The 26,687-nt window shown below is 59.4% G+C and overlaps 1 protein-coding gene across 6 annotated transcripts in view; it reads right to left on the bottom strand.

Moving 5' to 3' along the window:
* STARD8 (StAR related lipid transfer domain containing 8) overlaps positions 1-26,687 on the bottom strand; it is a 53,216-nt gene that overhangs the window by 5,927 nt on the left and 20,602 nt on the right. For 5 of the 6 annotated variants that reach the window (XM_065077325.1, XM_065077328.1, XM_065077324.1 and 2 more), the window contains 4 exons: positions 6,714-6,785; positions 4,719-4,800; positions 2,594-2,657; positions 366-1,720 (listed from right to left, as the gene is read on the bottom strand). In XM_065077325.1, coding sequence (XP_064933397.1) covers positions 366-1,720; positions 2,594-2,657; positions 4,719-4,800; positions 6,714-6,785 — 1,573 coding nt within the window. Of the gene's footprint in view, positions 1-365; positions 1,721-2,593; positions 2,658-4,718; positions 4,801-6,713; positions 6,786-8,335; positions 8,783-26,687 lie in introns of those variants that run through there. The other variant, XM_065077326.1, reaches the window with a different exon arrangement.

Here is a 26,687-nt window from a genome sequence, read left to right as displayed (position 1 = left end):
GACCCGTGCCTCTCAGCCTTCTCAGCACAAAGGTGCTCCAGACGCCTCAGCATCTCTGTGTCCCTCTGCTGGACTCTCTCCAGTAATCCCTTGTTCTTCCTAAACTGGGGAGCCCAGAACTGGACCCCGTTCTGTAGATGGGGCGTCCCCAGGGCAGCGCAGAGGGGGAGGATTCACCTCGACCTGCTGGTCACACTCTTCCTCACACCCCCAGGTACCACCGGTCACATCGCTGGCTCGTGTCACCCTGTTGTCAACCACAACTCTATGCTGCTGCTTTCCAGCAGGTCAACCCCCAACCCACACTCGTGCCTGGGGTTACACTCCCCAGGTGCAGGACCCTTCCCCAGCCCAGCCCCGCTCACCTGCAGGGCCTGGTGAGTGATGCTCCCACCCCCGAGTCCCGCCGCTCCCGCATCTCCATCTCCTCGGCCTCGTTGAGGGAGTTGCCCGTGCTGTCGAAGTCACTGGCAGAGGTGCCAACATCCGACATGGACCGCTCTTCAAAGTGCAAGTTGGAGGGTTCCCCTCCCGAGTCCGACTCCTCCGACTCCTCCTCCTCCTCAGCCCCTTCCTCCCCAGCCAGGTCGGGGGAGATGGCTTTATACCAGAGCTCCAACTTCTGCTGCAGCCCCCACATGTGCTGCAGGATGTCGTCGAGGTTCTCGTAGGTCACCTCCCCGTCCTCCTTGCAGAAATCCTCACTGCTGCCGAACTCTGGCACGTTGTCGTACACGCTGACGCGGCTGCCCAGGGAGCTGCAGGAGCCCCGGCGGCGGCAGGTGAAGCCCCGCGGGGAGGATGAGCCCTCCACGCTGCTGCCACCGCCTCCCGCCGGCCCCACGGGCACAGTCCCTGACTTCCAGTGGGTCAGGGAGCTGCCGCCCAAGGGACACAAGCTTTCAATGGACAGAGATTTGGGGAAGGTGCCTGGCTTGTGGTCCCGCGGGATGTACACCAAGCAGTCCCCCCGGTACACCTGCCGGCACGGGCGGTCCCCGGCAGCCCAGTCGCCGCTGGCCGTCACCGACGTGTCATAGTCCTCCAGGTAGACCCCACTGCGTTTCGAGTCAGAGCCCACCTTGCTCTTGCCTGCAGCCAGTAAGCGGTTAGTCCTGTACGATACCGAGAAGAAGTGTTTTTTGCCATGGAAAGAGGCAGATATCCCTCTTTTGGGGGAACTGGCCTTGGCGGTTGCAAGGTCCCCATTAGTCTTCAGGGTGCCCCATCCTGGTGTGGCCGTGACGCTGCTGTGTGGGGCCACCTTCTCATCTGGGCCAGCTTTCTCCTTGTCCTTCCTTCGGAGTGACTCGATTCTCTTCAGGAAGCTGCGAGACCGTCGCTTCTTCAGCTTCTCCTTGGAGCCCCCGTCGCGGACGGAGGGCTGCTCGGGCGAGGAGCGTTCGCTCAGGCTGTGGCTGGAGGCGGCGATGGCAGCGGCGGTGGCGTGGATGGGGGTCGAGGGGCCGGGTGGCACAGCTGTGATGCCCAGCGTGCCGCCCGTGCTGCCGCTGCTGTGCAGGGATGTGGCCTCTGGGTTGGTGCTGAGGTCGGTGAGGACGCTCTCGCGGCTGGACGCCAGCGGCATGGTGGAGCTCAACACCTCGGAGCCCTGCGAGAGGACGTCGACGGAGCCCACCCGCGACCACCTCTTGCTGTCCCTCTGGAAAGCCCACCGGTCGCTGATGGCGCACAGGTCTTCCTCCTCAGAGTCTTCATTCTGCAAGTGGTTGACAAGAGGGGACAGTGAATCAGTCAGAGTCCCAGAGGGTCTGTGTGTCCTCCTGCCCCACCCTCCTGGGACAGGCACCCCAGCAAAGGGCACAGTCACAGCACGTCCCCTTAAACCCATCCCGGTCCTCTTTGGTGATGAAGGGCTCCAGGAGGCACCAAGCAGCAATTTGCCATGTCTGAGGGCCACACTGCACAGAGGAAGGGACAGTGCTGCTCCACGCCACCCATGGACAGCTCACGGGCAGCAGGGACATCCCTGCAGAACATCCCCACAAACCCCAGACACGCCAGGGACGCAGGGCAGCGAGGGACGCAGGGCAGCATCCCCTCCCAGGCTAAAACAGGGCAGTCACAACGAGCAGGGTTACATTCATGGAATGATTTCTATATGCTAAACACCTAGCTAGTGTGCATTTTGAATGGATTATTCATTAACGGAAATGAAGAGTTTTTGTTATTAACATGCCAATATTAATTGTTGCAAGACGTGCTGCTGGGGGGTCTTTGAGCGCAGCTCAGCAGAAACCCCCGAGGTGAATCTGTGGCTGCAGGGACCCAGCCCTGCGCAGCCACCACAGCCGGGCCTGCATAGTGACAACTCCTGCGGTCCCACTGCTGCTGCCAGAGCCTCAGGGCTGTGCGGGGGCACAGGGTAAACGCAGGCGCCCGCCGAGTCAGCCGGGCAGCGCCAGGGCCGTGCCAGTCCTGGGTGACAGGGGAACAAGCAACCGGGCAGTGCTGGGAGCTGTTGTGAGCCCGGGGCAGCCCAAGCACACGGGTGTTGTCCTTGAACACCAATCGCTGCCACCACTGCGCAGTCCCCCAGCCCCTCGCCTGCCCACGAGCGCGCAGGACATACCTGTTTACGCTGAAAGTGGACTTCCAGCTTCATGGAGGCACAAGTGTTCAGGGTCATCAGCCTCCTGCAAGACAACAAGTGAGGCTTTACCCCAGTCCTGGCCCCCGTGGGGCCACAGGGCTCTTCTTTTTGCCTTTTTTCTGTTTCTGTCTGAGAGCCCTTGTTTGCTGTCACCTGTCAGCCAGCAGCTGCGGCTCCAGGGATCGGGGACACGCAGAGCAGGACCGGCCCCAGCCAGGCCCTTCCCCTTTCCCCAGCCCACAGCTTCACGTCCTGTTCCATTTTCTCTACACAAGTGAACGAATCTTCAGTTAGTTCACTTTAATCAGCACCTTCATGAACACTAAAACAAGCACTTTTGTTCAAGCATGCCAGTACCATGTCTGCACAGCCAAAACACAGACCTCAGGGACATCTTACCAAAAATTTGCCTACTGCCCCCCTTGCAACCTCACTGAACCCGAGTGAGCGCGGTCCTGCAGAGCATCCTGCGGCAGGCTCACAGGCACCGAGGCTGGCAGCGGGAGCGGGACGGGGAGAGAACGTGTCCAGGGGACTCATCGTCCTGAAGAGCTGCATTTTCCAGAGTCCTTTTGTTAGGCAAAAATTGCATGGGGCCACCTCAGAGACCCCGGGGACAGCGGGGGGAGCCAGGGACGCTCCTGCGCTGTGCCCAGCCACCCCGCACAGGCAGGGATGACCTGCTCAGGTCATTAGAGCAGAACCATCTTCGAGGCTCCTGCGGCCAGCCAGGCAGTGACAAAGGGACCCAAAAGCTCAGATGGGGAGGGATGGCCAGAGACCTCTCGCTGCCTCCCACCCTGCTGGGACCACGAGGAGGGACAACAGGAGCTCCTGTTTAGCAGCACAGGGGATCCCTCCTGCCCAGCCTCTCTGCTGGGACAACAACCAAGTGACAGAGCCCTTCCTGTCCCTCTCTGTCCCATTCAGCAGCAGTGTGTGTGGGAGGGACAGCACGCACCAACACTCGTGTCTCACCACGGCATCAGCGCGGGGGCATGGGCAGGATGATGTGTCCCAAAGCCAACAGTAGGCTGAGTCACCACGTGCCAGAGGGACACACAGCCCCCCCAGACAGACACTAGGACAGAGGGGTGTCCCTCCTTTTGGGTATTTCCTCTTGCTCATGCTGGCAGAGCTGGGTGAGTCCTCCAAACACCCGCCGCCCCGTGGCAGCAACGCCCGCAGCGTCTCCCACAGCCACGTCCAGCCCGCGGCTGCCAGCAGCAGCGTGTCCTGCTGGGAACACGTGGCTGTGTTCCCAGGTACCGGGTGACAACCGTCACCCAGAGCCAGCGAGCGCGTGGGGACGCAGGAGTCGCTGGCTGCGCGGGGAACCGGAGGGACCCGGCGGCACAGCTCACCTGCGCCAAGCGGATCCCAGCGCAAGCTGACAGCTCTGAACCGCCAGCAGGAGCACCCCCAGCCCCCAATGACATGCACAAAGCGCTAATTAGCAGCGTGCAGCTTCCATGGAGCCCCTCGCACAGCACCAGTCTCAGCACACCCCTCGCTGCTTGTTTTCTCTCTTCCGCAGGTGGCTCACACCTGACAAACGAGGGAAACTCCGTCCACTAACACGATTTCATCCACAGGCACTTTGACCTGAACCTGCCTTACACTGAAGACTGAGCAAGATCCCTTCATTCTGATGCGGTGACATGGTTTCCAAACTCAATTTCATTCTCAGAGACATCATGAAGCATCCTTGCAAAATACAGCAACATCAAACACACCCGGGGAGACACGGCTCCCTCCCCTGGGGACCGCAGCCCAGAGGTGTCCCCCAGGGCAGCCGGCGGTGGCAGGGGACAGCGTGGGCAGTGGGGACAGCAGCTCCGGGTCTCTCTGCACCTCTGCTGCTTTACAGTTCAGCTCTGGCCAATCCACCCCAACCGAGCTCTACAGCAGTGTTACCCAAGCGCGAAATTAAAATACAGCCCGAAAGTCACACCACAAGAAGAATTATTCCTGGGAAACATTTCTGTTCTCCAGGAGCTCTACACGTTCACAATAGAAACGCCATCGTTCCCCTGGCACCACCCAGCAGCGCTGCCCGATTCCGAAGGCGAGCGCATCCCAACCTCTCGGTGCTGAGTGGTACCTGCACAGGGATCTGAGGGAGTCCTGGTCCAGGAAGCTGTGGTCCTTCTTCACAGCGCCGATGTCGAGAGGGAACAACGAGTCTGGGGAAGGAAAAGAGGAACATCAGCATCGATCCCGAGGCAGCAGCTCCACAGGGCCAGCACGAGCATGGGAGGGGATGCTGCGAGGAGACACTGAGGATGGAGAGTGGGGGGGAGAGTTGTGGGAGGATTCTGGGCCGTGAACGTGAGTTGGAAGAAGCCAGGAGGGCTGGGGCACTGCATTGTCACTGGGAGCTGCCACCCAGGTGGGTGCTGGCGTGGATGCTGGGATGGGTGCTCTGCTAGCTTTAGCACTCAGTGAGATGAGCTGGCTCAGAAGCCTGGCCCAGCCCTTGGCAGCATGTTCACACACCCACGCAGGTGCCACCACGGGGCTCTGCTCCCAGCTGAGCACAGCTGGAGCTGCCCCCCTGCAGCAGGGACAGGGACCCCCTCGCTCCTCCCCTCAGCACCTCATGGTGGTTTGGGGAGAGCAGCCACCTCCCTAACGCTGCCCAAGACACAGCTGGGTGCTCCTCAAGGCCACACATCACACATGCACTGATTGCTCGTTAATGTCTCCCTGCTCAAATGGATCCCCAGGGTCAAGAAAGCCCCTCAGCTCCCCTGGGCTGAGCTGGGAGCTGCTAAGAAGTCCCCTGGGGCAATAAAGTGGTACCACTATAGTGCTACAGTAAACCTAGCATCAAATTAAATACCCCCCGCACGTTTCAAAGGCCACGGGCTGGGTGTGCAGGGGCAGAGCCGCTGGCTGGGGCCGGGGCAGGAGCTGCAGGAGCAGTCAGAGCCGGTGTGTGCCCAGGGACTTGGGGCAGTGCCCGTTCCAGGTGAGCTGGGGGGTGGCAAGGTGCCCACAGGTCTCCAGCCACGTCCCCGCACATCTCTGTGAGCTCAGCTCTGCCGGGACAGCGATGTAGGACCTGGACCACTAACCACGAGTGCCTAAGCCCAGCTGTTAATGAAGCTAGAGTGCAATTACCAAGGGGACACTGAGCCCTGACAGCTGTGGAGAAAAACAGAATGAAACACTTGGAGGATGTGGAAAGTTTTGCTCAGAGAGGCTGGGAAAAGTGTTGGTTTATTCACAGACCGCAGCACCCAGCACCCGCTCCTGCCGTCCCGGGCTGTGAGCACTGCCTGGGGACAACACCTGGGGTCTCCCCTGGATGAATCCGGCCGGTCCCTGCACATGGCCGTGTTCGGAGCCTGTCCCCTAAAATAGCAACCTGAGGCAAACAGGCAGCCTGTAAAGCCATCACCTGGGGGGCAAGAGCCGGGTTCCCGCACACGTGTCACGGGGGGCGGTGGAAGTGCCCGGCCGAACAATGGCCACGGCCACAGCCCGCGGACACCCGGCTTCCCGTTATTGTCCCGGCCCTGCGCCCCAGCCCCCCCGCAGGGACCAGCACACAGCTGAGCAGGAGCAGAGACCCATCCCCAGAGCCACTGCGGGACCCTCAGGGCTCTGCGCATCCCCTGCGCCATGGGGACCCGTCTGCTCCGGCACGGCTTGCTGGGGGCTCGGAAAGCACAGACCCGCTGCCAAACAGCACGTGGGACAGGGCAGGACGTGTGCGCAGGGAGGGAGGAGGAATGCTCCCCACGTTACCCACATTGACTCCTCTGCGCTCCCACTCCTTGCAAACCCTCCCTGGAGCGCTGAGGAGCCGCTGGCTCTGCAAAATCTGCCTGTCCCTGGCCCAGCAGCCGCCCCGGGGACTCCCGCAGCCCAGCCTGCAGGCGAAGAGTTCAGGAATGCAGGAGGGTGAACAGCAGGGCTGGCTGGCCAGGCCACGGCCAAGTCCCAGGGCTTGAAGTTTTAACACATGCTCATATAATTCATAAACAACCTTCTCCTCTCCCAGCGCTTTGTGAGCTCTCCCCGCAGCCCCCTTGGAATCTGGCTGAGATACAGGGCAGGGATGGGGAGCAGCAGAAGAGGCAGCTCTCACCTTCGTACAGCTGGGCATACTGGGGGAACCCCGCCGCCCGCAGCCACTCGCAGGCTTTCCTGGCTTCGGCTTCTGAAAGAGAGCAGAGACCCAGGCTCAGCATCCCGCCCGGCACAGCGACGCTCCCGCAGCCGCAGCTGCTCCCCCGGCTCCCGCAGGGCCCGTGTTCCATGGGCACAAACTGAGGAGCAAGCGGCTGCAGGTTCGGAGCCGCAGAGCCCGGGGGGCTGTGGGGGCAGCGATGCCCGTGCACCGAGCGTCTCTGCCCATGGAGCAGAGCTGCCCGGCTTCAGCCGCCCCCCGGCACAGAGGAGCCGGTAACACAGGAGTGACAGGGACACGATACACCGCTTCAACCTGCCCACGAAACATTGCATTTCTGAACCCACTAAACCAAACACAGCACTTCGCCAGGCAAGAGAGGAAGATCTTTATTTTCAATAATTAGTTCAGAGCTCATCAAAACTTAGGGCTGGTCACTTTTGCAAACATCCTCCAGAAAAGCCTGCCAAAGAAGCCTTGCTCTCCCCTCCTCCCACCTCTTCTCTCAAGCCATGTTCACCCTGGCAGGCACCAAAACCCTGACGGTTTTCTGTGTCCCCCGCCTGGCCGGGTCCCGTCCCTCACAGGCGGTTCAGCTGTCGCCCAGATGAGCCCATCCAACAGCCAGCCCTGTTTTCTGGGAAACTTCTTAAACTTACAGAACTTGAGGGCAAACAGCCCAAAGCTCAGGCAGCCAAGGGCGCTGCTGCCGTGTGTCAGCAGCCGGTCTGCTGAGATTCACGCTGCTGAGGGTGGCAAAACATTTGACCTCAAGAGCAGAAAATGCAACAGCAGTCTCAGGGTGTCACCCGTCCCTCTCGGAGGCACCACCCAGCACAGACGGGACTGAGGGGGGATCCACCCAGAGCAGATTGCAGTGAAACACCCCGATTTCATCACCATCCATCAACAGCCTCAGCCCAGAGCTCTGGCTGCATTTCCAATTACAAAGCTACAGCAGAGGAAAAAAAAATGTGCTCAAAACAAGCAGTTCAGTTAAGGACGGGACCAAGGCAAAACCTTGGACCCAAATACTACAGAAGTTTTGGGAAGAAGTTCTGGAATAAGCATTTGCATCTGGGTCCAAACAGTGCAGCTGTCCTTAACCGTGCCATGAGCAGAAATACTGGGCCTGCCCCCTCCTGCCCTCCACGGGGCTCCAAACCAGTAACTCCAGTGGAGATCTCAGCCCTGGAGCCTGAGCGGGTCACCCTGTCCCGCAGAGCAGCGCATCCCTCCCAGGCACCCCGCACCCCCGCGGGGAAGGCGACCGGCCAGCTGGGGGTACCAGGACTCCATCTGAACAGCCCGGGGAACAGATCCCTTCAGATCCAGGGGCAGGCTGGGCCCAAGGATGGGCAATTCCCTCAGCCCCACCAGCAGACATGCCAGCCCCCCAGCTGCCCACAGCAGTCACTGGCCATGCGGCCACCACAGCCAGAGGCTGCAGCTCAGGGTGTCCCCAGCCAAGAACACAAACACCAACCTCCCAGCCCTCTATTGCCCCATAATGTCCTGATCTCCCCGCCCGCCACCCCCGGGGAGGGACTGGTCCACGGTCCCCCACGTGCTGGGCTTACCCGGGACGGAGCAGGGGCTGAACTGGCAGAAGCGCATGGCCGGGGCGACGATGGGCACCGCTCAGCCGGCCAGGGGATGCAGAGGAGCCCTGTGGCAGCCCGCGTGGGGACAGCCACCCGCCGTGGGGAGCAGCCGGGGCTGCGGCAGGACGCTCCGGCGCAGGACTGAGCTCTGCTGCCCATCGCCCGCTGGAAACCAAGAGCCAGAGCACGACATTTCCTTCCCCCCGCGCCTCCTCCCAGCGCAGGGGCTGCCGGGGGGGCCAGGGGGACCAAACCTCTCCCGGCCCCTCTTTGGAGCCGGGTCCCCAGCTCTGTCCCCGGCAGCAAGTCCTGCGTCCCCCTCAAGCCCCCGCAGCGGGAACAAGTCCACCCAGAGCAGGGACTCTGCCCAGCCCAGTGGGGACACCAACGTGCTGGCACAGAGAAGGTTCCCACGTGTCCGCGTCCGGAGCTGGCGTCAGCGTCGTCCTCCCACCCCGCTTCCCGCAGATGTACTTTCCCAGGGAAGCGCAGGAAAGGACAAGGACGGGCAGGGAAAGTCCTGCCCAACACCCAGAGAGGGGCTGAACCCCACTGGGCCATGGCCGGACACCATGCACGGGGTCACCCGTCATGAGCCACGTCCCCAGCCCACCCTGATACCTCCCGTCAGCTTCACTGCCACGACGGGGTGACAGGGGACCCAAACCCCCATGGGCAGCACAAGAACCTGCCTGCTGCCTCTGCTGGAGATCCAGCCCGAGCCCCAGGGACACTACCTGGGGAACCTCCAAGCCCCGGGGACAGTGCCTGGGGACACTCCAAGCCCCGGGGACAGTGCCTGGGGACGCTTCGAGACCTGGGGACACTGCCTGGGGAACCTCCAAGCCCCGGGGACAGTGCCTGGGGACAGTCCAAGCCCTGGGCACCCTCCGCTGCCTCAAGCTGCCTCCACTGCCTCAAGCAGAAGAGCCACAAGCAGCAGCGATGGAGATGGGTTTCCAACACAGCTGTGTATCTAGATGTGCAGATACCCTGATGTCTAATAAAGGCTCATGACACACTATGCCCACCCCTCAGCGGCGCTGGGAAGAGGGTCTCGTTGCTTCCTCTGGTCAGTAAATTATTTTCGTGAGCTTGTAGTAACTCAATATCTTTGCAATCTGCACTTTAAATGCAACGGAAATGATCCCATCGGAATTGTATTGCGGGAGGAGCGGGCGGGCCGGCTCCGGCAGACAGGCACACACACACAGCGCCCGCTTCCCGGGGAAACACGAGGATCAATCCTGCCTTCCAGCACCCACCCGGCCCCAGCGCGGAGGAACCAACCCCCGCGCGCCCGCACGTGCCAGCCCCGCGCCAGGGCCTCTTGCCTTGCAGGTGAAAGCAGAAGAAAAGGACGAAAACCAACATGAAAGTGGGGAAAAAATAAAGGACAAAATTCCCCCACTGACCCTCCAGCACAGTGGGCGCACATGGCGTCTCCCTGGATGGAGCCCGCCGGCGGGGAGCACCCAGACCCACAGCGGGTCCACGCGGTTCCGATGGGAAGGGCTCCTGGCCATGAGATGCTTGGAACCCGACATCTCTCCCTCGAGTGCTTTTGGCGCGACAACTACCCCACCCCTGCCCTGGAACAGGCGCGGGTGAGGAAAAGCCCGGGAGATGCAATAAAAGCTCTAAAACGAGCGAGCTGGAACACCAGAGGTCAACGTAATTACAGGCAGGAAAGCCACTTCCCAGAACCCCGGCTCTGCACTTTCGCTTTAAAAATCCAAAATAAAAACCAGCCCAGCATCCCAGCTTCTCACAGCAAGTTTCCAAATCCCCCATAAAAAGTCCCACACAGCCAATTAGTGTGTGAAAAGCAAACCACATCCAGCATTGCCCACACATGACCTAATGGAAAGCCCTGACAGCAGCTGCCCGGCAGACGCGGGTGGCAGCTCCGAGCGCCGGCTGCACGCTCCGATGGAAACACGCTCTCTGCTTTTCTTTTTGCTGCATTTTCTTTCCATCCCACCTCAAAATAAACTGTTGCCTACAACAGCGCCCATGCAGAAGCGGAGCTCAGCTCCCCTTCCCGGTCTGTAAGGTGCTGCACTTGCCTACAGAAATGACAGAAGATCCCAGCGTGGCTCTCAACCTGGGGTACGCGCCTTCCCCACCTGTAAAGGTGAAACAACAGGAGCTGAAACAACAGTTCCCATGGAAACATGTACCTTGCGGCTCTTGCAGGTATTGGAACAGGGGCAGGGCTGGTGTACGGGAAGTTACAGGGGAATTAATTCCAGCTGCAACGCCCAGTGCTGAGCTCCCTGGGATCAGAGTCACCTCTCTGAACTGGGCATCACTCAGACATATCCAAGGGCCAAATCCGCCCCCCTGTGCTGACTGAAAGCACCTCTCCCGTCACAGCAACCTGGGCTTTGGGAGCAGGAGCAAAGGCATCGCCATCCACACATGCTACAGGCATCCCCATCCACATCGTCTGGCACTCAGCACCAGTAAATACCAGTTATCTGCCTCCAGCCCAGCCTGCCCCCAGCACCAGCCAGCAAAGCGCAGAGATTTCCACTCGCCAGCACGGACAGGGCACAGGGATAGGAATGAGAGGCGCAGTTGGACGCTCTCCCAGATGCAGCGGGTTTCCATAATTAACCTTCATGCAGTAAATAGGTCTCACAAGTTTTGGAAACTGCTCCTCACTATGTCGCCAACAAGGAATTGTTCAGATGCCTCCACCACCTCCGGCCCCGAAATGTCCTGTCTGCTGCCAAGGGCATCGCTGCCCTGGGGGTGGCACCTTGCAGGGGGGATGGCACATGGTGGCACCGCCAGCCCTGGCCGGTACCAGAGCCCCCCGCCCCATCCACGTCCCAGACAGCCACTGCCTGGCGCAGGTGAACACGAGGGAAATCCGGGGGTAACACCAATCCCAGAGGTAGCACAGGAGCTGCTGGCCAGGGGTGGTACCCGAGCACAAGCCACCCGCGGCAGAGAGACCGAAGCTGTTTGGTTTCTGGATCACCCCGTGTAGCACCCTCAGGCATACCCCAGGCTCCTCTGCTCCCAGCTGCCCCAGCCCCAGCCCGGTGCTGTCTCCTCCTTCCCCATCGCCCCGGCCATCCCAGCGCCCCGTGCCCGCGAGTCTGGGACCACAGGGCGGCAGCTCCAGGTGGGACAGTGGGGAGGAAGGAAGGACCCAGGGTGCCGGACAAATGGCTGCTCTGTGGTCAAAGGAAAGTTTCCAGGCAACAAAAGTGGCTCCACGCAGTGGGTCCCCCAGCCCAGGGCAGCAGTGGCTCCATGCAGCACCCATGGAGCTCCCCCTTTACCCCCCTTATCTCTGCCCCGCTCACAGCTCAGCTCAGTGCCAGGGCTGCATGTAACCACCGCTATCAACTGGATGCGACAGCTTTGGTTTCCTCTTCTGCAAACGAGCCTAACCAGTCTCCTATCTGTTTCACTCTGCTCTAAAGAAAGTTAAAATACAGCCCTTTGCACCCAAAGTGAGTAGGACCTTGTGGTTTGCAGTGCAGAAACGCAGCTGTAAGACCATGGGGGAAGCACGGGGCAATGCCAGAGCTCGGTTCTGCAACATGTCCAGCCAAACAGTGGCTTCTCCCCGTGCAGGCTGGCACCTGGATGGGAGCTGCAGCCGACCCACGGGGAACACCACCGCTTCCACACACAGCACCGCGAGCAACCTAAATTCATGTCTGCAGCCTCTGCTGCCTTTAATAAAGATTGCAAGATAGCACCGAAGAAGCCATATCAGCCCCAAACGGATGAGGCTTCATCCTGCTTTTGTGAAATACAAACATGTTTGTTACCTTCTTTACTTCAAAAAGGGGAGAAAACTCCTCCCTTCAGTGTTCACTCCTCTGGGACAACAAAGCTGAACAGTCACCTGCAGAGGAGCCAAGGTGCATTTTCTGCGGCAGCAGAGGGTCTCATTCTCCCCTGGGCTGTTATTTTAGATGCAGCAGCTGACCAAACAACATCCACGCTCAAGAGACATGGGGTGCCCCAGCTGCTGGGGGAGAAGCCAGTCTAGCAGCTGGACACGCCATCCGTGGGACGTGGCTGCAGGACACGGCGGGTGACAGAGAGGGGACGGAGCCGTCCTCGGGGCCGGCGGCTGCTCCTGGCCGCGGCGTTGCTCACACGCGGCACGGCAGAGCAGACACGAGCAGGTCTGTGTGTCACCAGGTGAGGCATTTCCTGCAGGGTGTCCCATGGGACTGGTGAGCCACCTGCTCCCCACAGCCCCCTCCGCTGCCCAGGGTCTCCTGGCACCTTTGGTCACCCCAGGTCACCTCCTCCCGGCCTCGGCTCCAGCCCGTCCCTGGGAACAGGAGCACGGCGGCAGCTCAGGGGTTAAATGCAGCACGTTTGAGCGCCACAGCTGCAGAGCAGATGTCTGGTGGGAACAAGGGGATGGAAAGGGCACGGATAGGAGCAGAAACAAAGGGCCAGGAAGGTGAAGACCCTGATCCGTGCTCCTTGCCTCCTGCACTTTTGCAGCTGCTCTGACCGCTGAGGAATAACAGCCGGGACAGGAACCACTCGGTCCTGCTCTGGGGAGAGGAGCCTCCGCTCCAGCCCACCCGGCGCATCACCCAGAGAAGGTCCCTCAGCACCGGTATGGCCAACAGCTCTGCCTGGGTCTAGACCTGGGGTGAAAAGTCACTGTCTTCTCTTTGGTACCAGTTCCATTATTCCCTTCCTGGGCTCTTAAGGCTGGTATTCACCCTGCTGAGCTGCCTGTACCTCCACAAACACGTATCTGTGTGCAGGGGACAGCCAGAAGCTTCCCAGGGAAAATAAGAGTCAGAAGGCTGAAGCACCCAGCAGGAATAAGTGATGCTGGTACAAGTGACCTGTCTGCAAATTAATTCTTGCCCATCCTGTATCCCACCCTTTCTAAAACTGCACTGCTGTTTTCCCGTTGATCATCCCGCGGGTCTCACATGCACTTTGTTTGGACTAACAGACACGGTCCCTCGAGCTCAGCCGGTGGTGCCGGAGCTCCCACCCTCGGGACGGCATCGGACACTCTGGTACTGGCCATGACCGCACCTCCCCAGCGAGGAGGGACTGCATCATGCATTATTATACATCAACAACAACAAAAATCAATTTTCTACTGCTTGCAGAGCGCTGGAGCCAGCACGGACAGAATGACACTCCCCCCACATCGCACCTGGAGGTTAAAGAGCAGAGAGCTGCATCCTGCTGCTGCTCTTGCCGCAGCACGGACAGCGAGACCCAGCACGAGCCATTGCTGAAGGCCAAGGAGGGTCAAGGCAAAGGAAAACAACAACAGTTTCACCAAAAAGCCAGAACCAGCGGCAGCTCCCGCCTTCGCAGAGTGCTCTCAGCTCCATCATGCAACATCCGCAGCCGATGCACATTCATAGCTGCAGCCCATGCAACCTGCTGCAGGTTCCCTCCTTCTGCTTTTAAAGCCAGGCCTTACAAACAGTTACTTGCTTAAGACATGAGGGAATTTCCTCCTACTTCTGTGCATTTATTTAGAATAAACACCAGTGTGTGTCACCAGAGGAACCCCATGGAGCAGCACTCGCCCCTGGTCTTCCTGCAGCTTTCTACATGTTGTACAGATTCTAAACCCCTCCAGTCCCCAGCTGAGGATCACACAGGCTCCTGTGGCCTTGGTGGCCGTCCTGCGAGCCCCTGGGGACGCGGAGCCCAGAGCCAGCGCTGCCCGAGCCGATGGCCGGCACTGCCAGACACGTGTCCTCGCAGGAAGAAAGGGGCATTAAATCCTCAACACAGGCACAAAGGGCTCTTTTCTTCCCTTTTTAAAGGCTGCAATACAAAAATAAGCCAGAATCAAGTATTCCTCCAGCTGTGCACAATAATGTACCTCCTTTTTCTGCATCGGCAATCCCCTGTTGCAGCAGGACCCCGAGGCCATCCCCCTGGTGTTGCATCCTCGCCCTGCAGTCACTGGTGTTTGCTGTGCCCAGACTACCAGCCGGTCCCTGCGAGCAAAGGCGCCCAGTGCTTCTGCACTTACCCACACGTGCCAGCCGCTGAGCTTGTCAAAATCCCACCCCACGCCACAAACACTTCTGCAAAGCACGGGTCTGTACCACCACGAAGCCCTGCGGGTGCAGATGGCCTCATCCCACTCCTCAGCCTGCGAACGGCAGCTTGCGAGTCATTTGCAGAGCGGCCCCCCTGGCCGGGGACATCTCCCTGCAGCCCTTCCAGAGAAAACTACAAATCAAGGCATAAAGCCAAAGAAAAAGACCCCAAAACTTCAGTTTCGAAAAGCAGCCATGCCACATTTATGCAAACGCAGGTGTGTGTGTGCTGGGACAGGACTGTCACCCTGCCCGCGCTGCCAGTGGGAGGGGGTCAGCAGGAGGGGTCAGGGTCAGGGTCAGAGTCAGGGTCAGGGGTTTCGGCTGGGGCTCCGGACACCAGGGCAGGTCGGGAGGAGCTGGCACGTGGCGCAGCCACCGCGCTGTCACCAGCTTGGCTGACCGGGAGCATGAAAAAGGCGTCAGGTCCGCCATACCCACTGCATCTGAAGCCGGGAGCAGAGGGCTAGGAAGAAAAGCTCCACACAATGAACCGCACCGCGGTTGTGCTTTGTCACATCCACTTCCCCTCTCCTTCCTCTCAGCACAGCCGCACCCTCAGCACTTGGCCTGATTTTTTCTCGGGGGTTCGGGGCTCACAACACAAGCGGCTCCAGCCCTGCCCAGCCCACACGCTCCTGGCACGGCAGAAGATACAGGTCATTCCAAGGGGAAAAAAAAAAGTAAAGGAAAATCTAGTCCGTTTTGTAAGAAAAAGGGAAAAAAAAGCTTAACAACAAAACAAACTACACCTCCTAACCCTTCCCTCACCCTGCAGCGTCAGAGCCAAAGCAAACTGACTTGCTGCAAAGGAAACGCTGTTTTCAAGAAACGTCCGACAAGAAAAAAAGGTCACTTCACAGACTTTCCCATCTCCCCCAAAGAGCGCGTGCTGGCTCAAACCTCTACAGGATGGAAACACAAAGCTGGGACCTGAGCAGACTCACCATGGCAGAAGGTGTTAATCCTGGCTTTGTTCATTGGAAACCGTGGATTCAATGTAGAAAAATATATCAGCCTGACCACCGGCCTCCTTGACCCCCCCAGCGCCCCGGGCCATCCAGCGCAGGGGCACTCCTGCCCATGGACCTTCCCGCCGGCGGTCAGCTGCAGATCGCCGATTTTTCCACGCGGGACGATCGTTCCGAGCTAATCCAACGTGCTCGCATTGACCCAGCCATCGCGCCTCTCGCTCAAAGCAGACAGGACGGCCCCGGGCGGGCAGGGCTGAGCTGGGGGAACGGCGGGGGGGCCAGGGGGAGCACAGCACTCAGGCTCACTGGTCCCATCAGCCCTGCCCCACCGGGGACAGGGCACAGCCCCCAGCAGCCTCCTGCAGCCAGCAACACTGCTGGTCCCTGCAGAGAGCGGGCACGAGGTGTCCCAGAGCAGGGACACCAAGGTGGCCGTGGGCAGCCACGCACACGATGCTCATTCCAGCCAGATGGGCAGCAGCTTTCAATTGCAGCTGGAGAAATGAGACACAGAGGTGCTGCTCAGGGGGAGATGCTGCTCGGGAGGTGATGCTGCTCAGGGGGAGATGCTGCTCGGGAGGTGATGCTGCTCAGGGGGAGATGCTGCTCAGGGGGAGATGCTGCCCAGGGGGAGATGCTGCCCAGGGGGTGACGCTGCTCAGGGAGAACCTTCCTGCCGGGCTGCACTTCATTGGCTTCAGGCTCTGGGAGCGGCGCTGCCTTGCAGTGAGCTGGGAAGGGGGAAAATGATGGAGACCCCCAAAACCACCTCTGCCGTCCCACCGGACAGTGACTAGACTACCTCCAGACCTTAAAGCTCAGCTGAGCAGCTGCTCTTGGTCACTGTTTGCAGCCCACGGGGGGTGGCACCACTCGCAGCCGTGCAGGGCAGTGACCACAGCCGTCCCCATGGGCAGGAGCCAGGCTGGGAATTCTGGCAGCTAAGGCTGATCCAGCATAAATCACCCAGTCCTTCGAGATACCAAAGAGGACTAAAAGCTTTGGAAGAAGACAGTTCAGGGATGAGACAAGGAGCACCTGCTGTCTGAGATACATGGATTTAATAGCCCAATTTTCTACCAATTCATGGTCTGCGCTCAGCCCACCGGTGCTTCGCCCTGCCCTGGGACTGCCCCTGCCCTCCACGCGGGCAGGACTCGTCTGAGCTGGGCGGGCTGATGGGAGCTGGGGGAAACGGCACAGCCCAAGCAAGAAGCTTGGAGTGACACGGGATTAGTGTCCATAACAAAAAGCACATTCTATGTAACTGCAAACCTTGGAGAGGAGCGCGATGGAAACACCCGCACAAGCGACAGCGGTCGCCTCACAGATGGGGAGGCGTCTCCACGGTCATTCCAGTTACCAGCAACCATGTGTGGAACTTCCACCAACACAGGAGGAGTCGAGAACTGCTTCCAAACGTGATCTCACAGCGCAGCGATGCCGGGAAGTCCCGGCTCGGGCAGCGGTGCTGCTGTTGGCGAGCTGCAGGGGCTGCTGCCCTCGGCTCACCGCACACACCGCTCCGCTGCACAGGGACCACACAGACCCTGCGCTTCACGGGATGCTTGAACCCAGAGGTCTTGATCCTCTGGGGGCTGAAAGCGAGCACGCTCTTTGCAAAGAGAGTATTGCTAAAAACAAGCTGGCGGTGGACTTAGTCAACCGGTAACAAATAACAACCATATTTTAGAGTGAAAAAGGCCTTTCTGTGCACATCTTACAGTTGACACCAAACCCCACTGCCGCTGCAGGTGCGGGATGGTGGTGGCCAAGGCTGGCTCCCTGCAGGGACACACACCAGGGGTGCCGGGGTGAGGTGTCGGGGGGCATGGGCGAGTGCCACAAACACATCCTGCCCCTGAAACAGCCTCCCCCTCGACAAGGGGATTTTGGTCTGGCTCTCCTCAGGAAAAGCCTCTTCCAGCACTGTCCCCAGCCGGACCTTCCTGTCATTAACGCTGCCGTGGCGCCAGAGAAGGAAACCAGACCACGAGTTCCAGCTGCAGCAGAGGAGCAGCAGCCGCCCCCGGGGTCTCCAGCAGCCAACATCTGGAGGTGGGACTGGAGGGAGCAGAGAGGCTCTGCTGGCTCCGGAGCGATGGCAGCGGCAGCCAGGCGTCCCCTGGGCTGCAGCAAACCAAAGTGCCGTCCAGAGAAGAGCCTGAGAGGGTCCCTGAACCCACCGCTCCCGCTGCGGCATGGAGAACGTCCCAGTGCCACCGTCCCCTTCGCCAAGGGGCTCCCCGCGTGCTCCGGGAGCTGCTGCCCCGAGTGGCGCGGACCTGAGCTCTGTGGGGGTCACCAGGACGAAGAGGAGACCACAACCTGCCCCTCTCCCCACTGGAAGGAGATGGTGCTGGTGCTGGAGTCCAAGCTCCAGGTTGCCCTTTCTGCAGGAAGCTAACCGGAGCCGCTGCAGAGAGCGCTCCAACGCGCTTCTGGAGAAGCAGTTTTAAAGAATGTCACAGTTTTGCAAAGAGACAAAGAAACATTTAAAACAAAAGATACAGAAGTCTCCTTGTCAGGAATGTGGGAAATGTCAGAGAATACTAGAAAACAGGACGCAAAAGCTGGCCTCAAGCGATGTTATAGACTCATATGCTGACCTGAGTCAAGATACTGTATCCCGATGGAAGAAACCCACAGGAAAGGCAGACAGGGCTCACCTGGCTTGGTAACCACTGTGCGTCCCCAGTGCCGTCACCTCTGTCCCTCCGCCCTGCACCGCTTTCCCCCAACACGTCTCCCCACAGCCCATACACAGCCTGGACCGGGGCCCCTTCTGCGTAACGGGGCTTTTTGGGGGGCGCTGAAGCAAGCAAAGCCCGCGGGACACGGACGAGGAGCCCGGTCACGGCAGAGCGAGGATCTGAGGACGGCCAGCGGGAACGGGATGAAGGACAGTCCTGCATCCCAGACCTGGGCTGCAAGCAATAGCAAACCCTTCTCAGATAGCGGTAAAACGACTCTCTTCTTCAGTTCTGCTAATGAACCGAGTCCTGCCTGGCCTTCCCGGCGGTGTGCAGGCGCAGGAGCTCACAGCCCCGGCACAGCCGCCCTGGCACACGGAAGCTGCGACACCGAACCGCGGAGCCGGTGCCGGCACTGCAGCCAGCACGGTGGGGAGCAGAGCAAGAGCTCCCAGGTCAGGGCCAGGAGAACCCAGGGGCTCAAGACTGCAGGAAGCCCTAATTCAACACACCGGCCCTTTGCAGCAGCAGCAAACAGAGGCCAGTTACTGGCAAAGCAACACCTTTTGGCAGGAACGGGCATGTTTTTCCCAGCTTCCCTTCCATGTGAAAGCCCCTGTGTAAGTTAAAGATTTGTCACAGCAAGACCTCCGCGGGGTTTCGTTGCCCAGCACAGCATTGCCCCAGAGCACAATGGTCTTGCCTGTGCTGGGACAGAGCGAGGAGCAGTCTGCTGTCAAAGGGAGACAAACTCCCCTCCCGACGAGCGGCTCATGCGGGGGAACTGGGCTGGCGGAGGCTCCAGCCCACGCCTGATGCTTTCCTTTCAAGGGGTTATGGTAGGAAAGCCTTGCCCTAAAGGCAGTCACACAGGAACATCCACCTGCAGTCACAGGGAGGAACCTCTCCCACAGCACGGGGGGCAGCCCCGCTCTCCCCATCGTTTTGGGGCAGGAGGAGCAAAGCAAAGGCTGCCACGGTGCTCACACGGGTCTCCTCAGCTCGTGGGAACCCAGCCAGAGCGATTCCTCCACAGCGCCCAAAGCCCGTACACCAGCGTGTCACAGGGTGAGGGACCTCGGCGGCATCGTCCCCGCTACCTGCGCCCCAGCGCCCCCCGTCTCCCCCCCGTTCTGTACATAACTGCTTTGCATGGCAGCGTCTTACATGTGTAAACTTCCCTGGCAGTCATCTCTGCATCTTTCGGAACGACACTTTAGAATGTTTATATCTTCTCACACATGCGCTACCAGCATGTGGCAATTCTCCTGTTGATGTTTCCAAGGAAACGTTTGCCTCAGAAAACTTCTACCTTAGAGCTGCAGGCTAACGTCATTTGGGGTAAATCAATCAGCTCACATCCTTCTAGAACTCAGCCATGTCTGCTTCTGTGAGTCGCTAAGTTTTGACTCACACGCGCATGTTTTCCAAAGGGACTCGAAGCCCTTAATTAACACTCGGCTTTCACGAGTGGTGAGAAAATCAAGCGCTGAGCTGCTTGGAGACAGCAGGCTGGGAAAGTCTCTGTCCCCGTCCCTGTCCCTTTGCTGGCCCAGCACGCCGGCAGTCCCGCTCAACCTCAGCATCTCTGGGGGCAAACACCAGCCAGCACGGCCACTTGCTACCCGGCCCTGGCACAGCAGCCGCTGCCTTGCTTCTGTCCCAGCACACGCCAGCTGCGCTGCCAAGTGCACAGACGCACGGACGTACAGATGCACGGATGTATGGATGCACAACTGCTTGCCTGCTGCTCAGCTGGTTCACTCCCCCAGCACCATCAGACAGGTTGAGCTGAAATTACCTGTGCTCATTTTCCCTTATTTCTTGTCCTCCTTTCCGAGCCCTGCCTGCCATTACTGTTCCCCGCTCTGGACAAGAAGCTGTTCCTGTTCCCTGCCCATGGACGGCCCCAGGGGATGAGCAAAGAGGAGCAGCTCACCTTAGATACCGGGGAAAGCACTGTCAGAGCTGCTGGTGCATCATTCGATACTGTGATGGGCTTAGGAGCCTGGCCAAGAAACAAGAGCACCTCAATAATCCGCAACACACGGACTTACGCAATGCCGAGCTATATTTATCTGCGCTGTCTCCATGCTGCCAGGAGCATTCACCAGCACAGCTCCTGTTCCACGGGTGCACGCGCCACCAGAGAGTGGGTCCCCTTCCCAGGAGGTGACGCTGACAGAGCAGCAGAGCCCAGGGACAGCCCGGGGCTCTGTGTCCACGTGCACTTGGGGATGGGATCTCAGAGGCTGTAGGTCCCACCAGGCAGGACCCCATCCCGGGCAACCAGGGTGGGCTGGTCCTGCCAACACAGATGTTCCTAATCCACCATGTTTTCCTCCTCTCTATGGAGACAAAGTGTCAGTGAACCTTATCAAATGCTAATCACTGAGACTTCTGATCTCATTATCCCCTTGCCATCACTGACAGATGTGGCCAAATCAGAGACGTGAGACATGGGCGCCTTTCGCAGGACCTGGGGGACCTCGGTCCCACCTCAGAACGAGAGGTTCCAGCCCAAACACAGCTCTGAGGGCAGAACAGGGGCTGCCCTTGCAGTGCTGGCCGAGCTGGGGGTTTGCACAGCGGAGAAGGGGCCAGGAAGGAAGAACGTCAAACCGCAGAGCGCTGCCAAGCGCTTGGCGCTGCTTCCGCCATGGCCCCGCAGCGCTGAACGAGCAAACAGCTGCGGCTCCACATCCCGTGAGGAACATTCACAAAAACATGCTCCATTCATGCAAAAAAAATAATTAAAACAAAATTCATACTGCTGAAGCAGGTGGGGAAGCTGTGGAGAGCAGGGGCAGAGCAGCACCGCTGCCGGGCTGTGCCCCAGCCCCGGGGACAGCGTGACGCCCGCCACGGCTGCCCGCGCAGCGGGGAGAGCTCTGGGCACACCCAGTTCCTCCAAACAGCCTCTGCCAGCAGAGAATCCGCCCCAAATCCAGCCCCAGCTCCTGCTGCCCAAGCCCGGCCAGCCTGCTGCAGCTGCGGGCACCCAGCGCCCTGTGCAAGGGCAAGGTCACGGCCAGCAGCACCCTGCGCCCGGGGAGCACAGCGGGTGCCACGAAGCCTGGGCTGGTCAGCAAACTCTGGCTTTCCTCTTTCTCAATCCCTTCCATCCCACGCTACGTGTCCTGCCACCACCACGGGGATCACTCCCGGAGACTAATCAGACAGGACAGGACGGGGAGTGACAGGGGCACCTCACACACCTCCGACCCTGCCTGAGCAGCAGCTGCTGCCCACCGGACACCGGCACATCCTCACTCAGTCCTGCCACTGCCAGGGGACCCCCAGTGCCACCCGCTGCACCTCGGTGTCACCATGGAGCTGAGGCACCCTGAGCAGAGCAGCAGAGGAGCAGGGGAGCGTGCAGACCAGGATCCACCCCCATGTCCCAGGTTAGCCAGGCAGGGACCTGCACCAGGACCTGCAGCTCTTCCTGCCCAGAGCCCTCCTGGGCTCTGCGGTGTGGAGCTCCTGGGGACCCCCAGGGAACCCAGATGGGTTGGGGGACACCTGGGACACCTGGCACAGACAGCACTGTGCCACCCACAGCCAGGATGAAAAGGCACGTGTACCTCTTGTGGCAGGTGTCCTCGCTCCGAGGACCACGTCTCACACCTTCCCTACAAAGCAGAACTAAAGGAGTATTTTGGAGAAGGAATAAACCCAAGAGTGCAGCTTTGTTTTCCCAAGGGGGGTCTTGGAGAACAGCAAACATCACAGCTGTACCAGCTGGGGACACACACAAGGCTGCTCCCCGCTCCCAGCACCCACACCTGTGCTGCAAAGTGCAATTTCCAGCTTTTCACCATCAAAACACAGGTTCTACCCACCACGGTCTTAGCAGGCAGCAACGGGAGGTGAGAGCAGCCTCCTGTTTCACCAGCAAACACATCCGTCAGATCTGCAGCAGCCATTCAAGAAGCAGACCGCTGCCTTCTGCACTCACATTCCCTATTCAACCATTCTGTGTTAAACTTAATTCATACCTTTTTGCTTTCTGAATCAAACACCTAAAATCAGAGCTAACAGTCTGCCGGCACTGGGGCGTGTTCAAGCAGAAGTGGCACCAACCGGTCCCTCCAGGCAGAGTCCAGTTTGAAGAGCGGCCGTGAACTGGGGAGTGTGCGCATCCCTGGGGCAGCGGGTGCTGCCACGGGAGCCCGCAGAGACGCAGCTCCAGCGAGCCCCCAGACATTGCCAGAGGACATCTACAAAACCCCGGTGCTCCCACCTCATGGCCAGCAGCATTGCGTGGCCAGGACCACTGCTCCTGGGGTTGCCAGAGCCGAGCAACATTACCGGTGGCCCCGGCAGAGACAGGGCCAGGAGCCAACGCGAAACAATGAAAACCATTTACAGAGCAGGAAGCTGCATCTGCTGGATGAAACGCTATCTTCAAACAAGACGTGTTTGGATAACTCCAGTTTCATAACTCGCCTCTTCCGATGTTAGGAAATCACAGTAATAAAAAGAAAACAAAATGGGGGAGAAGAAACTTGGCAAGGGGAACAATGGGAGAATTGCTTGAGCCCCAGCACTGCCTCGGAGGTGAGCCCAGCCCACGAGGGACCGGGGACCCGGCACAAGAACAGAGCTCTGCTCAAATATCAGTGGGAAGAAGAGTTAACGCTGCACGACAGACATCAAGAGCACCGTGAATTTTGATTATCTTATGTGTTATGGCACTTGCTTGATCTTTTTGTTTTGTTTTTACCAGAAATCAAAGCCATCTTGGGGGAGGGAACAGATAGAGGTGGTCAGCAATGAGCCTCAGCCTTGAGATCCAGCAGCACTTACCTCCATCCTCTCAAAGGTGATGGAAGGGATGGTCTGAAAGGGCGCAAAGGGCTGACAGGTCAACTTTTCTTGGCGTTGACCACTTCTTGAGCAAAAGCAGCTCTTTCCTGGGGTTAGCAGTGCTGAATTACAACGAGGATAAACCTGCCTGCTTCATAAATTCCTAACGCTAACCTCAGAACCCCACAGACATTAGAGAAGGACTTAACGGTGTCTTAGCAGGTCACTGCTCAGCAGGGAGAAGCCAAACACGAGAGCTGCTCAGCTCCAAGCCCAGGGCAGCGGCTCTGACCCGAACACCGTGGGTTCCCACCAGAGCTCTGCCCGAGCAGCGAGGCCAGCGCGGATCCACAAGAACCAGGGGTGTGCAGGGATTGCAAAGGCAGGGCTTGCTAATGGGATTTTGCTCCTATTTTTAAACACTGAGGCTTTAGTGTAAACCAGGGCCTGCTGCTCCACCGGCAGCTTCACACCGTTCTGTTTGCTCGGACCCATCTGTGCAAACGGGTGTTTGTGTCCCCGACACCCCGCACGCTGCCGGGACCCCGCTCGTCACCCCGGCCGTCCCACAGCTGCCACCTCCAACAATCCAGGACAAGGAGCCAAAATCTGAGGTCACTTGGCTGGGGCCACCGGCCCCCTCCCCAGCACCCACCTCCTCTCCCCACCCTCCCCAGTCCAAATATAAACTTGCTTACAGGAAATGCCTTAAAGAAAAGGCACCTCCCTGCATCCCAAAGAATGCCCAGAAAATAAACTGTCTCTGGACATGAAGGAAATGGCTTTTTTTTTTTTTTAAATCACACTGCAAAGCAGCTTTAACCGTTTCAGCCCCCGCTGCAAACCCGGCCACCCCGGACTTCGGAGCTGTCTGCGCTCCAGGCTGGCGATGCGAGAACCACCTCTTGCCAGTGGTCCCTGCGTCCTGGCACCATCACCAAAGCTTGAGCAAGAACGGTCCAAAATCCATAACCCCAATGCAAACTCTGTTTCTGACAAGGAAAAGGCAAAGTGGCGTGTGCCGGGCCAGCCCGCAGCCCCCCAGCAACACCTGCCCCCCAGCGCCGCATCTGCTCCGGGCCGGGTGGGCACACGGCGACAGATGGAGGCTTAGGAGGTACAAACGCTGCTTTCATGCCAACAGCCCTATACAACACACGAGAAAGAAGAAAGTGAAGAAATTCGGGAGGTGCAGGACACAGAGAGGCAGCTGTCTGAGAACAGCTGGTCAAGGAGGCTCCAGAGCAGGGACAGGAGATGCAAGGAGACGAGAGCAGAGCTCACCCTCCCCAGTCCCTCTGGGGGACCCAGGGCATCTGGCATCCCGGGAGAGCCTTGGGACCAACACACCGGCATGGTGGCACCGGCACCGCCGAGGGCACCAGGCACTGCCAGAGCTGCTGGAGACGAACAGCAGTGCGGCAGGACCAATAGAAAGTAACTTGGTGGCAGGACCTGGTAGCATCCCCGTGTGTTCACAGGTCATAAACTGTTTACAGAGAAACTGAATTCTCTGTTGTCCTACTTCTCTGAAGAAGAAAGCTGGGGCAGAGCCTCTCCCGGAGCAGGGCCGGGAGCAAAGCCAAGAGCGCAGCCCAGCTCCCTGCGCTCGCAGAATCACTTCCCTTGTCACCGGACCACAGCGCCTCCCTAAACGTGCCCCTTCAAAAATGTATACTCAGGGCTTTAAGTCTGAGATGCACAAAGTAGTTTGATACAATTCAGCTGCTGTTGCAAAATGCCTAGAATAGTTGTTTTGTGTTGTTGTTCTGAAGGCATCGGGCCGGCACGGCGGTGCCGCAGAGCTGCAGCGGTGCGCAGGGCTGGGCGTGGGAAGGGAAGGGAAAGCAGCGGGGTCAGCTCCCACTGCGCTGGAGCGGCAGTGTCCGGCCGGAGCAGCCAGGGCTCAGCGGGAGATCACAGCCGCCTCCCGAGAACACACAACTTCTGCTCAGTCCCTGCTTTCTTGCCCTGTCTATTGAGGTGATCAGCACTGATCCGTGCAGAACGAGAGCCTCGGGAGCTGGCAGTTCTCCCGGAGAGCGGCACCCAGTGCTCTGGAGAGCTCTGCAGGACGCAGGGTCCAGGAGAGCAGGATTGTGCAAGGACATCCAGTGCTCAAGTCAGCATCGTGGTACCTGAAGCCTCCGGAGATGCCCACACAGAAGGTGTTAAGGGATAGCGAACCACACAGCAGAGCCAGGAGATGTCCCGTCCGGCTGACATCGGCAGTGCTGAGGACGGACATCCCCAGCAGCTGGATCTGCAGCACCATGAAGAGGCACATGTGGGAACGCAGCCCTGGCTGGACGAACCGGGGGAGGCCCAGCGATCCCCCTGCTGCACTGTGTCTGGGATACATAAAATAAAAACAATAAAAGCCCTTCTAAACCAAAAGAGCAAAAACTTCCCGGCAGAACTGCTGTGTGTGCTTGTCACTGCTGCGGCAGGAGCGGGGCAGCCGGGGTCCCGCCGCCCTCGGCCTCGGGATGGGGAGCTGCGGTGTCAGCAGAGAGCCCCGAGGCTGCCCAGGGGCTTGGGGGCTGGTGCCACTGCCCCATCCCTACCTGCCTGTCCCCACATCCCCAACACCCACACTGGCCGGGCACAGCTGGCACCTCGGGTGACCCCGCCACGGACCCTGTGCTGCGCTGGAGGGGAGGAAACACTGCAACGTCCTACAGCAGCACTTGTAAATCACTGATCTGGACTTCAGCTCCATTTCTGCAGCGCCTGTCCTGCTCCCAGCAGTGTTACAGGGTGGCCACAGCACCCACCCATCCTCCCAGCACAATGAGGCCCTGGGCAGATAAACAGCAGATGTTCAAGTACCTTCTTCTGCGGAGCTGCCGCTGCTGATGCCTGGTGCACCATAGAAACTAATCAGGCCATATAACTGTCCCTCAAGAAATGTTCCCTGCCCAAATTAGTAACAGCAGATCAGAATCAGAAACATTTCTCACGGAAGATAAAAAGATTTGGAGATGGGCACAAGGATGCAGAATGAAACGCAAGGGAGATAAGCACTGGCACGGCCAGGCTGGCTCTGCCACGGCCCAGCAAGACAACGCTCTGTCCCCATCACAAGCGAAGGGTCCCTGGGCTGCAGGGGCACAGGATGGGACAAGGGGACCCAGGCAGGGCAATGGGGCACTCTGGCGCACGGCAGGTAACGGTCACCTCTCTTCTCATGTGCAACCTCAGGCATGCTCAAGTCCTTCAAACCCTATTTGTTTTTTTTAATAGAAGCCCATTATTTTTCACTGGGTGAGAACTGCCGCTTCCTAAGCTCTTGCTGTTGCTGAGACACCACCGCAGCTTCACCCAGGACTTCACTCCAGGGTTCTTACGGCCGTTAGGTGCCCATCCCCGGAGGGGCTCTCACCGGGGCCAACCTCCCCGGGAGGTTCGCTGCGTTCAGCACTGGGGAGCAACGCCCTGCCTGGGAAACGGCACTCGAACACCGGCCCTGGCTGCCCAGACGTCCTGCTCTTGCCCAATGGCCGTGATGAAACAAGGTCAAGTGTGCTCTGAGTCACTGTGGAGCGCCCCTGTCCCGCAGCCTCGTGACACCCCCGCCTGCCACTGCTGTGGCCAGTTCCAGTTTCGCAGGGAGCAGCAGAGGGAACGGACCCACAGCCACCCCCGTGTCCTGTCTCCCCTCTCCCTGCGCTCCCCCCGCAGCCCCACTGCCAGCCACCCCACTGAGGACACTGCTCCCTGCTGGGGGCAAAGGGCTGGGTGTGGGACAGGTCCCCCGGGCCCCCTG

The sequence above is a fragment of the Columba livia genome, chromosome 12 (assembly GCF_036013475.1).
Source record: "Columba livia isolate bColLiv1 breed racing homer chromosome 12, bColLiv1.pat.W.v2, whole genome shotgun sequence".
NCBI lineage: Eukaryota > Metazoa > Chordata > Aves > Columbiformes > Columbidae > Columba > Columba livia.
Note: the sequence above shows the minus strand (reverse complement) of the source record. Positions and strands in the feature narration are given on the sequence as shown.